Source organism: Terrapene carolina, unplaced genomic scaffold (assembly GCF_002925995.2).
Source record: "Terrapene carolina triunguis isolate 2854851 unplaced genomic scaffold, T_m_triunguis-2.0 Scaffold67, whole genome shotgun sequence".
NCBI lineage: Eukaryota > Metazoa > Chordata > Testudines > Emydidae > Terrapene > Terrapene triunguis.
In genome coordinates, this window is record NW_020664418.1 from 14599198 (window position 1) to 14615484 (window position 16287).

A 16287-nucleotide genomic window follows, 5' to 3' on the forward strand; every position below is an offset into this window, starting at 1 on the left:
TTGCCCTGGCACTGCTGGCAGCCAACTCCTTAGCAGCTGGAGCCGAGACCCACAACTTTCCTTAACCACCAGGGAGTCTTTTTGTTTTATAGTTTTCCTTCTCTCCTGACACCTGGGCTGGCATTTGACTTGTGAAAGCGAGTGGCTGATAGCCACGAGAACAGGTGCTGGGCAAGCTTCCTGCAGCCCAGTTCTGTGGATCATCTTGATCCGGACCTGCAGGCCCCTGTGATTCCAGCCCTGGGATCCCCACACACAGTTCTACCTATGCCCCTCAATCCTGACCTGCAGCGCCCCAGTGATTCCAGCCCTGTACCCCACCCAGCTCTGCTGGTGCCCATCAGTCCGGATCTGCAACCTTCCCTGATCCAATATCCCTTAGGGATTAAAATGCATCATTATTACACATGATCATATCAGCTGATTTGGTTTTCACCCAGGTCCTTGGGAGCAGGGTCTAATATGCTAACACCTGCTGCTCCACAGGTCTTAGCATATCTTTGAGACGGTCAGACAGTGGATCAGTGACATGCACCAGCATCAGCAAACCCAGGCCCAGGGCATGATTGCTGGTCACCCCTAGTCTGTACGAAGGGAAGCACCGGATGCACACCTATCTTATGCATGCAGGAGGGATTCCGGCAGCACCATGCTGCCTTCTCCTTTCTCTGTTCAAACCCGCTGGGGCAGAGCACGTCACACTCCTAACACTGTCCTGGCCCAGTCCCCATCCCTGCCCCCTGGTCAGCCAGCAGTGTGCACTCAGCATGCAGGCTCAGGTGGAGTCACAGGGTCTTCAGCAGTGGCTTGCCCCTTTCCCCCTGAGTTAGGCTGACATCCCCGAAAGGCTTAGGGAGCCAGCATGAATGCAGGGTGCATTGCCCTCTCCCTGGGTCACACGTGGGCAGCAATAAGCTGTGTGCTGTGCTACCTGCTGTTCCTGCCCTGCTGCTGCAATGGCTCATCCTCTGTCCCCCACCCTGAGCAGTAGGGAAAACGGCCGAGATGTCGTTTGCAGAGGACCAGAAGAGCAGAGTGAGACCTGGCTCCCCCAACCCCAGTGCAAAGTCAGGTTACCCAGAAGTGACTCTCTTCCCTGGGCTGAGTTGGAGGATGGCTGGGGATTGGACTCAGAGCTGGGCAAGCAGCACGGGGGGTTGCACAGGCCTGGTGAGGGCTGTGTGTGACAGGGTATGGCATGGATCAGCTGGGATGCATCTCCAGACTGGATGTTCCCCCTTCCTGCATTGGCACCTTGACAAGCATTGGGACACAGGACACAGTGACACAGACCTAGGCTGCATGGGACTGCAGCAGCTGGGAGGGAATTCTCTTTAGCGGGAATGGGGGGCTCTGTATTCTGGGGGTGGGGCAGGAGGAGTGCTGGGGCAGAGTAGGGCAGGGGGAGACAATCCCACTGGTCAGGAGGAAAGGGCAAGGAAAGGGCAGACAGTAGTGGGGGGTGAGGCGATGGGGGCAGATTCCTTCTGGGTCTGATTCCCCCTGGGCGTCTAATGGGTTGCAGAGGGGAGGGAGGAGATGCATGTTACTGCTCTGAGGGGGCAGGAGATGCTGCCCTGGAGGTTGTATGGCTGGCAGCTTGGGTTACAGGAGCAGAGGTCATGGAGCTGTGTGTCCTGGCAGGGGAGGTTACCTGCAGCCCGGCGTTGATGGTGATTGTGGGCCCCTCGTCATTGCGTGGCACGACAGTGATGGAGACGGCCTTGGGCTGGCTCTGCCGGTTGACCTCGGAGGCGTTGGCCACGATGGTGAAGCTATCGGCCAGGGACTCGCTGCCGTCGTGCACGTACTGGATGAGCTGCTGCTCCACCTGCAGGCAATGCAGATCTGAGGAGTCTGTGAGGGTCTCACCCACTAGCAGGCTCCTCCGGGAAGCCACCGTGCGGGTGGGCCTGACCACTCCCTTGTGCAGGGATGCCAAGGCCAATGGAACTACAGCAGGGGTAGCACAAGGCCTGTGCTCATCAGAGCAGGCTCAAGTGGAGCCATACAGGGAACAGGTCATCTGAGCTGCCATGGGGAGCTGTTGGGGGAGGACTGTGGTGATAAGCCTCACATAGGCCTCCTGTTCTGAGTTGTCCATCCGGGATGATTCCATCCCACAGACCTGGCTGTGTGCACAACCCCCCCCCCTCCCCCCCGACACTGGGAGAAGATCTGTGCAGGGACCAAAGGCAGGAGGTAACCCTCTGTGCACCTTGAACATGAAAGAAACGTGGATCCCCTCAGCTGCTGTGTCTGTTCAGCTTCCTAACCTTCAGTATCCCTGGGGCCTGATTCTGATCTTGCTTTGCACAGGTGTAAATGAGGAGTAACTCCACTGGGATCTGTGGAGTTCCACCACTGGGGGATCAGGATCAAGCCCCTGGGTTTTATCCTGGTACAAAGCCTATCTAGACATATCTGTCAGCCTCTGGAGAGGTCGGCTCCATACCTCATTCCAGGTGAAGAAGTGCAGGTTGCCCTCTTCAGGTCTGACCATGTTCTGGATGACGCCGTGTCTCGGGGGCTCGGAAACCATGAACTCCACATTCAGGGCTGTGAAATAGGCGCTGGGGATGGTCAGGATGTCCGTGGAGAGGGTTATGGAGCTCCCTTCAGTCACTGTGATGTTGTGGATGTCCAGGGGGACTGAAAAGGGAAGGACTTCCAGGTCCACCACAATCCCCTCCAGGGTCTCTACCCCACTAGCCGTGACGTCCACGGTGAACTGGTCGCTCTGCCCCTCAGGCCCAGAGTGCAGGTAGAGCACTTGGCTTTCGTTGATGTCCTCCTGGGTAAAGGACTGAATGGGGTTCAAGATGGGAGGCTCGTTGGAGGTGCCGCTGTGGTAAACCATCATCAGGGATCCTAAGCGCGGGGGACTGGTCACCGAGTAGATAATCTCCCGAGGAGGGATGTCCTCGTGGACTACCTGTGTCCGTGAGAGAGAGAGAGTTGGCAAGGCCTGGTCGATTCCATCCTGTGATGGGAGAGGCACTTCATTCTTTCCGGTGGGAGCAAGGTGTGACTCCTCCCCCATTCACACAGGGAGCCCCACTCTCAGTTGGACAAAAGCTCCTGGCAGTGCCCAAAGGGGTTAAAGTGGGCATGATTTACAGAGCAGATGAGAGTGAGGCCTAGTCCATTCTACTGAATACCATGTGCCTGGACTCTGTTGCCTAGTGCCTGGTTCATTTCCACTGGTGACAAGGGGTGTCAAAGGCTACCACTCTGAGTAAGTATCATTGTACACCCACTGGGCACTGGTGGGAATGGCCGTGCAAGGAGCAGGGCAATGAAGAATATTGTATTCAGTGGGGCTGGTTCTTCAGGCTCTTTGTTTGCAGCGTGGCTCTAACCTGAGAAGTGGCTCTGTAAAGATGGCATGGTGGGGTTCCATGCTCACTGTGTCTCCTGGCCCCCAGATCAGGTTTATGCAGATTGCAGCTACAAAGATGGGATTTGTTAGTGGCCAGCCTTGCAAACTCCCCTGAGATCTGAGAGCCAAGTGGGCCTCTCCCCTTCTCACACATCAGCAGTAATCGAGGCTCTCCAGGGCCAATTGTGCCTCCAGATCCACCTGTGCAACACCATTATCTCAGTGACACCTGTGCCAACCCACCGAGACCTGTTGAGGACATAACCTCAGACAACAGGATTGCACAGGTTTAGCAAAATTTGGACTGTAGGATCCCCTTGTGCTGATGCACAAGATGGTACGGACTCAGTCTGACTCCCAGATCCCAGGGGGTGTTTGCAGGGCTGGGCAGTTAGAACTGTATCCACACCCAACCTCCACCACCCCGTCTTTTTACATGCAGAATGAGAAACTTTGATCTGGAAATCGGTGAGTGAGGATAACCCCGGAATCCCACAAGGCAAAAGTACTGCGTCATTCTTCGCGGTAAAACCGCAGTTTAAGGGATAAGTTTTCCATGCACCTCTCTTTGGGAGCTGATGTGTCTTGTGCAAGGCAATTATCACCATGCATCATCCTCCCTGTGGGAGACACCTGCATTCACAGATTATTAGCCTGTCAGTAGGAAAGATGTGCTGGGAAAATTCATGCCCGTTCTAAGCTCTTTCCTCTATTCAATTCCAATAAGGTCCTGTAGGATTTACTAGCAGAATTTTGCTATCCCATATCCTGTAGCCAGGAAGACACATGGGGGGAGGGTGAATAAAAGCATGGGGAGATGCCTACAGAAGGTGTTACTTACCAGTAAATAGTCTTTCTTAATCTCAACCGGTTCTCCTTGGAAGATGTGTATCTTCTTGAGGTGGATGATGGTCAGGGGACTAGGATGTGTGTCCAGGAATACAGTGATCTCCAGTGTGTCTTCCACAGCCACCTGGTTAGCTTCCACAGAGAACTGGAACTTGTCCTTGGCATTCCTGCTGCTATTGTGCTGATAGATCACTTCTCCTGCCAGCAGATCCTTCTGGGAGAAGGAAGTCACTGGCTGGCCCCCTTTCAGCACCACCCCCCACCTTGGCGGGGTAGTAATCTGGAACCAGATTTCCTCGTCGTTCCTTATGTCCATGTTGGTCTCCAGGCTGAGGATGGAGGAGTCAATTGTCCCCTGGCTCTCTTGGTGGATGACTAAGCCAGTGTTGTTGACAATTTGGATGTAGGGGTCCGAGGCCTGTACTTCCAGGAGGGCTGCAGTTTGGTGCAGGCCATCAGAGACCTGCAGCTGTATCCAGCCCCGGTCCGCTCCGGAATGGACAAAGAGTATCTTCTTCTTCCTCAAGTCATCCTGCGTGAAGCGATACACTTGGCGGCTCCTGTCATCAATGGAAATGATGCTACCAAAGAGAATGTCCTTCCTCACCAGCACCAGCTGTGTATCAGAGAATCCGGAGTCCTGGTCTGTGAAGGCGATGTCATTGGTGGTCAACAGGCGCTGCCCGTTCCGCACTACGTTGAAGACTTTGCTCACTACCTGGACTGGCGAGTGGTCATTGATGGGCTGGATGGAGACTCTGAAGACACCTCTCACCTCCTCCGCATCAGAGTCAGCACTACCCTCGTCCTGCTTGACGGCCACAAATGGGATATCATCCTCTGTGGTCTCAGAGTTGTCATGCTGATACAGAAGCCTGCCCTGGAGAATGTCCTCATTGGTGAACTCTGTTATGAGGGAAGGCCAGTTGGATGGTGTCCTCCAGACCAGCTTCCCATGCGTCGGCCCTTCAATCACCTCATAGAGGTAGTCCATGTTATTCAAACTCCTCACAAACAGGTGGTCCTTGGAGATGACAGCCTGCCCTCCTTCCAGGACAGATAGAAGGACATTGGTCAGGACAGGTGCATCTGGGTCACCCCCAATGTTTATCATATAGGTGTACATGGGGGAATACTGAGCATCAGCAATGACACGGAACTGGAAAGAGTCCTCAGTCTCTTTAGAGTTTCTGATTGTTGCACTGTAGCTTAGGTGTTTTCTCTGCAAGTCCTGTTGGGTAAATCCAAAGCCCTCTGTCAGCCTGCTACCAAGAAGCTCAAGGTTCCCCTTTTTGGGTGCCTGGATTATCATGTAGTAGAAGGAAACTGGGTCAGAGCTTGGATCCTCCAATACTGCTTCCATTTCCCTGGTGGTGATGTTTTGGTGCCGCTTATTCTTCATCTGAAGGGGGACCAGGGTCCTCATCTTGATGGTGGCCTTCTTGATCCTGATTAGGAAAGTGTTGTTTGGTAAGGTCTTCTGGCCAACTTGGACCTCGAACCTCAGCTTCTCCATTACATCTTCCAGATGGTGCTCAGGATCCAGGCTGAAGTACTGTATGCGCCCTTGCACAATGTCCTGCTGGTGGAAGGACTCAACTCTCTTCCACTCCCCTCCCATGCTCCCTTGCTTCTGAACTTCGCCATACCAGAGAGGCTCTGTGAGGCGATACAGGATGTTCACTCTTTGTTTCACAGCATTGGTCTCCACGGAGAGGTTGGCTGTGGTAATTGGAATGGCACTTCCTTGTGAGACAAACAGGCCAGTGTTGTTGCGCACTTGGATGTCAGGCTCTATAGCGATGACTCTTAAAGTGGCCACCGGGCTTCTTACCAAGCCATCGCTAACTTGGAAGATGACCTGTAACGCTGGGCCGTTCTGGTGGACGTAGACCACGTTGCCCGCTTCCAGGTCCCTGCAGGAAAACTCTTCTGTGGGCACCCCAGGCTTAAAGTCATATTCCACGTAACCTTCTTCCATCCTCTTGCCACCAAGCAGCTGGAATTTCAGACTGTCACAGGGTGTGTCGTCATCAAGGGCCTGGATGATGTCCGTGCTTAGATGCTTTCGCGTATGCTCCAGAATCACCATGAGGTCTCCGTGGGGGAAGATCACCTGCGGGGCATCATTGATGGGGTTGATCTTTATTGGCAGCAGGTATGTCTGGCCTTGCCATAAACACTCAGGAATCCCCCTTCGGGTCGTGACAGTTACCTCCAGCATCAGCTGATCCATGGGACCCTCGGAGCCATCATGAACATACTTGACTTTCCGATTCACTATGTCTAGCAATGTGAATTTCCTTCTGCTCCTAGAGCTGTGGATGTCTAGTTCCAGCTGGCCATGCCTGGGTTCGTTTGTGACACTAAAGAGGACTTGAGACTGTCTGATATTTGCGCTGCTTAGGTCTATTGTAGTTTGGGTATGTTGCCATTCCAGGAAGGCCGTGCTTCCTTCAGCTACGACCAAGGGGCTGACGTGCAGCAATTTGGTGAAGTTAGCAAAGGTGGGAGGGAGGTTGGGGTCAAGGTGGCATGGTTCTACCACTGGGCCTAATGCTCCCTGCCAAACATCAGGAGTTGGGGTGATGGGTGCCTCGTCCCGCTCATATGCGTCCTCATAATCTGAGTACTGCTCCTGCATCCTGCAGCCGGGTGTTATGTCCTTTGTGACCAGAGCGTCTTGCAGGCTCTTCTTCTCCAGGTTCACCCTCAGGTCCTCCATGCAGCCGATGAAGGAGCTGTTGGCAGTGCTGCCCCCTGAAGTGAAAGCAAGCCGGCGTTCCTTTAGCCTGTGGGAAGCATTTTCATTCATGCCGCCGACGAAGAGGCTGCCCTGGAGATCGAGGTAGCTGTGGATGCCCCTGTTGGAAGTCCTTGAGGCATAGTAGTCGACAAGAATCTCAAACTTGTAGATGTCCACGTGGAGCTTCACATAGTGCTGCTGCTCGTCACTGATGAAGATGTTATTGTGCAGGATGACGGCCCCATTGCCTTTCTCCACCACCCCCCTCAGGCGCCCGTCGTAGATCTCCAGGTACAGGAAGTCATTCTGCAGCCCCGACTGGTAGATCAGGGGGGCGTGCTTGATGCTCGTCACGATCACAAACTCGATAGTCCCTTCTTCCCGCGCGCTCCACCCCGGGAAAGCGATATAAGAGCGTGGGCCCAGGAAGCCGAAGGGGTCATCTGGCCCGGCAGAGAACTCCTCGCTGCACCCCTCTCGAACCTCGTGGAACATTGTAGAGCCAGCATCAGATGCCCACGGAGAGAGAACATCGAGGCCATTGAACTTCGCCATATGGAGGCAGCCTCTGAATGGAGAGCTGGACCCAGTGAGGTATGGCAGCTCCAGACTCCCTGTCCCGCCCACATAGAGGCCGTACTGAATGTCCAGCCGCTGTAGGGGACCTGGGATCTCCACAGAGGTGTTAAAGAGGCCATCCACGGTCAGAGTCATCCTACCGTCTCCCACCGACAGCTCAGCATCATGGGTTACTAGATTATTGAGGCGTGGCCCTGCTGGAGACTGGATCGTCACTTCTTCTGAGCCCAGCTCTAGTTTGACCTGCAATGAGAGCGGGTGAAAAGTGGAGTTAGAACCTTGGGACAAGCAGAAAGTTCTCTGGGATGGACAAGGATACAGGGCATGGCCTGGGTGTCCTTGTGCCCCAATGATCTCCAGCTGCCAAGACAGCCCCTTGGGGCAATGAGCCACCGGATACAAGTCACAGCAGCTCTAAGTCTGCTCCCATTTATGCTGGGGACCAGCCCAGCTTTAGGCTGGCCTTGGGATAAGGACAGCTTAAAGATGGCTTAAAGATATCCTTGCTCTGCCCTCCCCTCTGGTTTTGCACCAAGCACAGCTCCATAGGACTGGGAGATCCAGACCTCTTTCTTCTTCTGTTTTGAAGATATAGCTGTTTTAGGATTGGCTGATGTGCTCTTGTCCCGTGAGCCCAGCCTTGCAGAAAATGTTATGGGTCTCCAGCCAGACAACCAAAACTCACACATCAGAAAAAGCAGGTCCCTGCCCCAAAGAGCTTCCCATCTCTTTAATGTTAAAAACAAAGAAGGAAATGAAATGCAAAAATGATGCCGAGGCAATTGTAAGGTTGCATAGTTAAAATAAATTTTAAAATGTAATGCAAAAACAACCGGGGCCAATTTCTCTTCAAGTGTAAAAGTGCAAAGCTGCATTGAACTCAAAGGAGTTACACCCATTTGTGCCAACACAGAATTTGACCCAAGGTTTCAAAAGCAACATTAACATGGCTTCTTTGCACATCCTGGAGACATTGACATAGGCAGAGCTATCTGAAGCAGCACATTTCAGAAGGAAAAACAGGAATAGGAAATACAGGGCAACTTACTGATGCCGCCTTAATGTTGCATTAATGCAGTTTGTTGCACACGAACGCACAGGGCGATCGATTGCCATGTAAAAAGCTCAGCATATGGCAAAGATATGACACAGATGTGACACAGACCTGATAACTAATCCGTTCCCCCCATACCTAGAATGGGCAATACATTTGGGAGCTGTTGATAGCTGTTGGCAAGTGCTGGCTTTTGGAGGGTGGTCGCTGTGGATGTGCACATACACGTAGACAGTCTAGGTAATTCAGCGATAGGTCTTTCTCTGCTGCTTGTAACTGGGCTGTCTATCAATCTGTCGTGTAATTAAGCATGTGTCTGGTGCTCAGCAGTTAGGGCTTGGGGATCCCTTAGCCTGTGCATCTGTCCAAGAGCATAAGGAACAGTCAGAAAGTCCTTTATGCCTCTGCACAGGCTGCCTAGACTAAACATCTGGGTGTGCCGGGGTGAGTAGGTACCTGCGGCTCTCACCCTGGAATGGGGGAGGGGGGCATGGCAGGAAGTGGGTGGGGTTTGGCTATACCTGGAGACCTGGGAGATGGGTCGGAGACGAGAGGGAGTGTGGGCTATATAGGCAGAGAGAAAGGAGGGTCAGGACAAAACCGGGAGGAAAGATCAAACCAGTATCTTAGATGCCTATATACAAATGCGAGAAGTATGGGTAATAAGCAGGAAGAACTGGAAGTGCTAATAAATAAATACAACTATGACATTGTTGGCATCACTGAAACTTGGTGGGATAATACACATGATTGGAATGTTGGTGTGGATGGATACAGCTTGCTCAGGAAGGATAGACAGGGGAAAAAGGGAGGAGGTGTTGCCTTATATATTAAAAATGTACACACTTGGACTGAGGTAGAGATGGACATAGGAGACGGAAGTGTTGAGAGTCTCTGGGTTAGGCTAAAAGGGGTAAAAAACAAGGGTGAGTCATGCTAGGAGTCTACTACAGGCCACCTAACTAGGTGGAAGAGGTGGATGAGGCTTTTTTTAAACAACTAACAAAATCATCCAAAGCCCAAGATTTGGTGGTGATGGGGGACTTCAACTATCCGGATATATGTTGGGAAAATAACACAGCGGGGCACAGACTATCCAACAAATTCTTGGACTGCATTGCAGACAACTTTTTATTTCAGAAGGTTGAAAAAGCTACTAGGGGTGAAGCTGTTCTAGACTTGATTTTAACAAATAGGGAGGAACTCGTTGAGAATTTGAAAGTAGAAGGCAGCTTGGGTGAAAGTGATCATGAAATCATAGAGTTTGCAATTCTAAGGAAGGGTAGAAGGGAGAACAGCAAAATAGAGACAATGGATTTCAGGAAGGCGGATTTTGGTAAGCTCAGAGAGCTGATAGGTAAGGTCCCATGGGAATCAAGACTGAGGGGAAAAACAACTGAGGAGAGTTGGCAGTTTTTCAAAGGGACACTATTAAGGGCCCAAAAGCAAGCTATTCCGCTGGTTAGGAAAGATAGAAAATGTGGCAAAAGACCACCTTGGCTTAACCACGAGATCTTGCATGATCTAAAAAATAAAAAGGAGTCATATAAAAAATGGAAACTAGGACAGATTACAAAGGATGAATATAGGCAAACAACACAGGAATGCAGGGGCAAGATTAGAAAGGCAAAGGCACAAAATGAGCTCAAACTAGCTAAGGGAATAAAGGGGAACAAGAAGACTTTTTATCAATACATTAGAAGCAAGAGGAAGACCAAAGACAGGGTAGGCCCACTGCTTAGTGAAGAGGGAGAAACAGTAACAGGAAACTTGGAAATGGCAGAGATGCTTAATGACTTCTTTGTTTCGGTCTTCACCGAGAAGTCTGAAGGAATGCCTAACCTAGTGAATGCTAATGGGAAGGGGGTAGGTTTAGCAGATAAAATAAAAAAAGAACAAGTTAAAAATCACTTAGAAAAGTTAGATGCCTGCAAGTCACCAGGGCCTGATGAAATGCATCCTAGAATACTCAAGGAGCTAATAGAGGAGGTATCTGAGCCTCTAGCTATTATCTTTGGAAAATCATGGGAGACGGGAGAGATTCCAGAAGACTGGAAAAGGGCAAATATAGTGCCCATCTATAAAAAGGGAAATAAAAACAACCCAGGAAACTACAGACCAGTTAGTTTAACTTCTGTGCCAGGGAAGATAATGGAGCAAGTAATTAAGGAAATCATCTGCAAACACTTGGAAGGTGGTAAGGTGATAGGGAACAGCCAGCATGGATTTGTAAAGAACAAATCATGTCAAACCAATCTGATAGCTTTCTTCGATAGGATAACAAGTCTTGTGGATAAGGGAGAAGCTGTGGATGTGGTATACCTAGACTTTAGTAAGGCATTTGATACGGTCTCGCATGATATTCTTATCGACAAACTAGGCAAATACAATTTAGATGGGGCTACTATAAAGTGGGTGCATAACTGGCTGGATAACCGTACTCAGAGAGTTGTTATTAATGGTTCCCAATCCTGCTGGAAAGGCATAACGAGTGGGGTTCCGCAGGGGTCTGTTTTGGGACCGGCTCTGTTCAATATCTTCATTAACGACTTAGATATTGGTATAGAAAGTACGATTATTAAGTTTGCGGATGATACCAAACTGGGAGGGATTGCAACTGCTTTGGAGGACAGGGTCATAATTCAAAATGATCTGGACAAATTGGAGAAATGGTCTGAGTTAAACAGGATGAAGTTTAACAAAGACAAATGCAAAGTGCTCCACTTAGGAAGAAAAAATCAGTTTCACACATACAAAATGGGAAGAGACTGTCTAGGAAGGAGTACGGCAGAAAGGGATCTAGGGGTTATAGTGGACCACAAGCTAAATATGAGTCAACAGTGTGATGCTGTTGCAAAAAAAGCAAACGTGATTCTGGGATGTATTAACAGGTGTGTTGTGAGCAAGACACGAGAAGTCATTCTTCCGCTCTACTCTGCTCTGGTTAGGCCTCAGCTGGAGTATTGTGTCCAGTTCTGGGCACCGCATTTCAAGAAAGATGTGGAGAAATTGGAAAGGGTCCAGAGAAGAGCAACAAGAATGATTAAAGGTCTTGAGAACATGACCTATGAAGGAAGGCTGAAAGAATTGGGTTTGTTTAGTTTGGAAAAGAGAAGACTGAGAGGGGACATGATAGCAGTTTTCAGGTATCTAAAAGGGTGTCATAAGGAGGAGGGAGAAAACTTGTTCACCTTAGCCTCTGAGGATAGAACAAGAAGCAATGGGCTTAAACTGCAGCAAGGGAGGTCTAGGTTGGACATTAGGAAAAAGTCCCTAACTGTCAGGGTGGTTAAACACTGGAATAAATTGCCTAGGGAGGTTGTGGAATCTCCATCTCTGGAGATATTTAAGAGTAGGTTAGATAAATGTCTATCAGGGATGGTCTAGACAGTATTTGGTCCTGCCATGCGGGCAGGGGACTGGACTCGATGACCTCTCGAGGTCCCTTCCAGTCCTAGAATCTATGAATCTATGAATCTATGAAAACCTCTCCCCCGGTGTGCTGGCCTGCAGAGCTGAACTGGGGTGGAGTAATAATTTATCGCTGGGTTTATAGGTGCTGGAATTAGGAGTTCTGGGGGTGCTGCTGCACCCTCCTGGCTTGAAGTAGTAACAAACACCAAATACATGGTTTCTGCCTTCAGCACCCCCACTATAAAAATTGTTCCAGCACCCCTGGCTGGGATGGTTCAGCTAGGGCGGTGGAGTTGTGGATCAATTGATTGTCTGTCTGTCTGTCCTTCCCTCCCTTCTATCCATCCTAAGATACTCCCCCAGCCCCTCCACAGTATATCGAATTTGAGCGCCAGACGCGTTCTCTAAAGGCTCCCTCCTCTTGGCTCCCACCCTGTCTCTGGGCCTGGATCAACAGCTCCCATCCAGGCTCGTGTAGCGTTTTGCAAGCAGTGGGGGCAGAGATCCTCATTGGCTGCAATGCTCTACCTCCCCCTCCCACACAGAGGAGACCAGCCCCGTGCTGACTCTTCATTCCTGATGTCCTCATTGCCTAGGGGCTGGCTTGGCTCTGCTCCGTAACCACTGCTCTCCCTGCCTGCCAGGGAAATAGCAGGCTAGGTTTCCTCAGCCGTCCCCACAAAGAGCAACCTCGGAGCCGGGCTAAGTAGAGGGTTGGAGGAAGGAACCTGAGGGATGAGGCGGGTGGGATCTCTCCTGACAGATGGCCTCCATTAGAGAAACCTCAACCCATCGTCTCCCAGGCGCTGCAGCCTGCCAGGCTCTGTAGTCCGTGGGGCAGCCCTGGCGGCTCTCTTGGGCCTAGAGAGGTGTGGGGGAAGGGAATGTGTGTTGGGGACACTCCTTCTTGTTCTTTCTTTGTGACAGACCCTGGTACAACCACACAGACAGGGGGTTCATCTCTCTGCCCCACTCACCCCTGCAGCAGTCTGGGCCTTTTCCCAACGGACGCCCTGGATTTGGACAGCGGGTCGCTTTTCTGGAGCTGTCCCACCCTGCTACTGGACTGTCAGCAGGTGCGGCATTAGCAACAGGCTCTTGTGCCGTGCTTGCACGACATCCTGAGGGTTGCTACCTGAGCAGGTGGCAGGTGGGCTTGGATTAAGGGCTTTCAGAGCTAGGTAAAATAGCCAGCTTCACAGTGAAGGTGTTGGGGGGAGGGATGCTACAGGCTCTGTCTCACCACGATTAGCAGAGCTCCTGATTGGCAGCCAGGGGAAGGGGGGAGGGATGGCTCAGTGGTTTGAGCATTGGCCTGCTAGACCCAGGGTTGTGAGTTCAGTCCTTGAGGGGGCTATTTAGGGAACTGGGGTAAAAATCTGTCTGGGGATTGGTCCTGCTTTGAGCAGGGGGTTGGACTAGATGACCTCCTGAGGTCCCTTCCAACCCTGATATTCTATGAGTCTATGACAGAGGGCCAATTAAAAACAACCGTAGGGTTCAGCACAGATGGTGCAACCTGCTCTCAATAGCACTGACACACTGGACAATAGGCCAAGACCCACCCTCCCTCCTGGAGTTTCCTATCAAAGCCAGAGCTCCCTCCTGAGCTGGCTGTTTCCGGGGCTTCCCCCTACAGGATGTCCTGTCCCTCCCGCTCGGTGTCCTTTGCCTTTGCCTGCTTGGTCTGACTGCCAGGGGAGGTAGCGCTGCACCCCTGGTCCCACAGGGTGTTTTGTGGCCTTGGTTAGTATCCAAAGAGAAGACGCTGTCCTTAAAAACGTGCGGCATGGGTGGGCGTTACTGCCCAAATCACACTGCCAGACTCACAACCCCCCATTCCCCCAAGATCCCAGCCTCCCCACCGTGCTTCTCACACTAGGTCAAATCTCGGGGTAAGCAGGTACAGCCCCACTGATGTCAGCGGAGACCTGCCCACCAGTAACCTTGCTATGCCTGCTGCAAAGAGGAGAGAGCGTTGCTGACCTGCAGGACGCCGGAGCGGAGCTCCACCAGGAGATAGTCAGTCTGTCCTGCAGCCAGGAAGAGGAGCCCACTCTGCTGGCTTGTTGAAAACTGCAGGTGGAGCTGGACTGTGCTGTACGCCTCCACCAAGGGCATCTCCATGTAGCCGTCTCCAAAGAAAGAGGCTGAGAGGGAAAGAGAAGAGGTTCAGGGCCTGGGCTCCTGTTAGGTGACTCGAGCACCACATGGGGCCAAGAGAACCCCCCTCCTCTCCCCTGCAGAAGGGCCTCTGCCCTGTGACCTAGCCGTGGGGCTCCCTTTGTAGACCATCAGCTGTGTTCCTAGGCAGTCCACCCGAGGTTGCTGGTGAGCAACATGCGGCACACTCTCCAGTCAAAAGGGTGGACGTTTGGTCTACTGGACGGGGACTCGGGAGACCTGGATTCTATTCCCCGCTCTGCCACTGCCCTGCTGGGTGACGGCAAATCACTTAACCGCTTTCTGCCTTTGCTTCCCCTCCCACCCTTCGTCTGCCTTAGCTGTTAGACTGTAAGGTCTTTGGGGCATGGACGGCCCAAGAGTACCTAGTCTCGACGGTGCCTAGCACATTGTGGCCCTGATCTCATCTGGGGCCTCTGGCACAACTGCATTACAACTGGGGCTGAGCGTCTTGCCCCCATAACGCCAGCTGCAGCCAGGCCAGGATGAGAGATGGGGAGTTAGGGATTAAAGCCAGCTCTTTCACTTGGCAGTGCAGAGCTCTGGCTTTGATAGGAAACTCCAGGAGGGAGGGTGGGTCTGCAAAAACTCAAGTGTCTTCGCTATTCGGGTTTATTTTTTTCTGAGCAATCTTTTGTTTTTAACCTCAAGGAACCACTTACAGGGCTAAATTAATGGGAGATCTAATCTCCTTGCTGGATTTCCATTAGCCAGGAACTGAAATACTCTAACCTCTCCAGCCCCTGTGTTGTTTCATCGCCCTGCAGCATTCAAAAACCCTGTGAAAAGCAAACACAAATACAACTGGAGGAAGCTGCACATACCCCTCACTGTCACTAGGTGGGGAAAGCAGGTCAGCAGACTAACACAAAACTGTCTCTTTTTGCTACCCGCTGCCCTCCTGAAGAGCGTTATAAAACCTCTCACTCTTCTGGTGTTCAGCAGTGCATATGCCCAGGGCAGTGTGATTTAAGCAGCTTCCCTCTGTTCCTCTCAGAGGTCCCTGTTAGTGTCACCTTCAGGAGCTGCCCAGCTCTGACAGGAACATGCTTCGCTCCACAGAAATGTGTTGCAAGTTGTTGGGCGTCGGCAGCACAGGAAAAAGGAAGGAAAGCGCTTCAAACAAATCCTTTCCCCTTTCCTGGGTGTCCCTTTCCAATGGGACGCCATAGAGCTGGGTGGTAAAGACGAGGAAGGCTGTGTTTCTTCTCAGAGTGCAGCTAGCATGAGATTGGGCTGGAGTGAGATCTTTCCTGTCATCTTTTCACAAGAGCTGGTGTGTGAGCCCCAGCGTTCTGGCCAAATTTCAGTTTCGGACATAAGGCTTCAGTAGCCGGAACCTCAACTGGTGTAAATCAGTGCAGCTCCATTGAAGTTAATAAAACGACCTAGATGTACACCAGCTGAGGATCTGGCCCGCTGACCTTATTCTCCCCTTTGTTTTAGGCAAAGGGTATGTATATTCTACCAAAATTTCCTCTGCCATTGCAGTTGGATACTGTATTCTTCTTTATTCTCGGTGTACACTACTGCGTGCTGTTGCTTTGGACCGTTCAATAGTTGCTGAATTTCACCCCCAAAGTGGCTTCTTTTCGGTGATAGGGAAGTTTATTCTTTTATATGTCTGTGTGTGCACAATGTATATCTGTACAGCTATCTATTTTCCATACAAAAAAAGCACATTCAAAGAATTTAAAATTACAAAATCAAGCATTCCAGAGTTTGTAAATGCTAGAATTAGGAGCAATCAGAAAAAAGCATGTGCTCCTGTAGTTAAAGATGCTCTCATAATGCACATGTCCAAGGGGGCAGAATTAAAGTTGCTCAGGCAACCCAAATTCTGGCATTTCCTAACTTTTAAAACTTTTGAGTGCTTGACTTTGCAAAGTTTTAGAACATTTTAATGTAGTTTTTGTATATGTGTGTGTGTGTGTGTGTGTGTGTGTGTGTGTATTACTTAGTCCATCCCATGCTTTTCTGCACATTGGGCTACCCACATTTGCCATCCTTGCCTGTCAACTGCCCTTCTCTCCAAATCTTCCCATTTCATGTCGAGGTGCTTGATGTCATTCAGAACTG

At 51.1% G+C, this 16287-nt stretch overlaps 1 protein-coding gene across 1 annotated transcript in view; it reads right to left on the reverse strand.

Moving 5' to 3' along the window:
* CSPG4 (chondroitin sulfate proteoglycan 4) overlaps nucleotides 1-16287 on the reverse strand; it is a 77697-nt gene that overhangs the window by 19945 nt on the left and 41465 nt on the right. The window contains exons 2-5 of the mRNA XM_024205393.2: nucleotides 14011-14174; nucleotides 4224-7799; nucleotides 2456-2935; nucleotides 1655-1831 (exon numbers count right to left, since the gene is read on the reverse strand). Of these exons, the coding sequence (XP_024061161.2) occupies nucleotides 1655-1831; nucleotides 2456-2935; nucleotides 4224-7799; nucleotides 14011-14174 (4397 nt within the window). The remainder of the gene's footprint in view (nucleotides 1-1654; nucleotides 1832-2455; nucleotides 2936-4223; nucleotides 7800-14010; nucleotides 14175-16287) is intronic.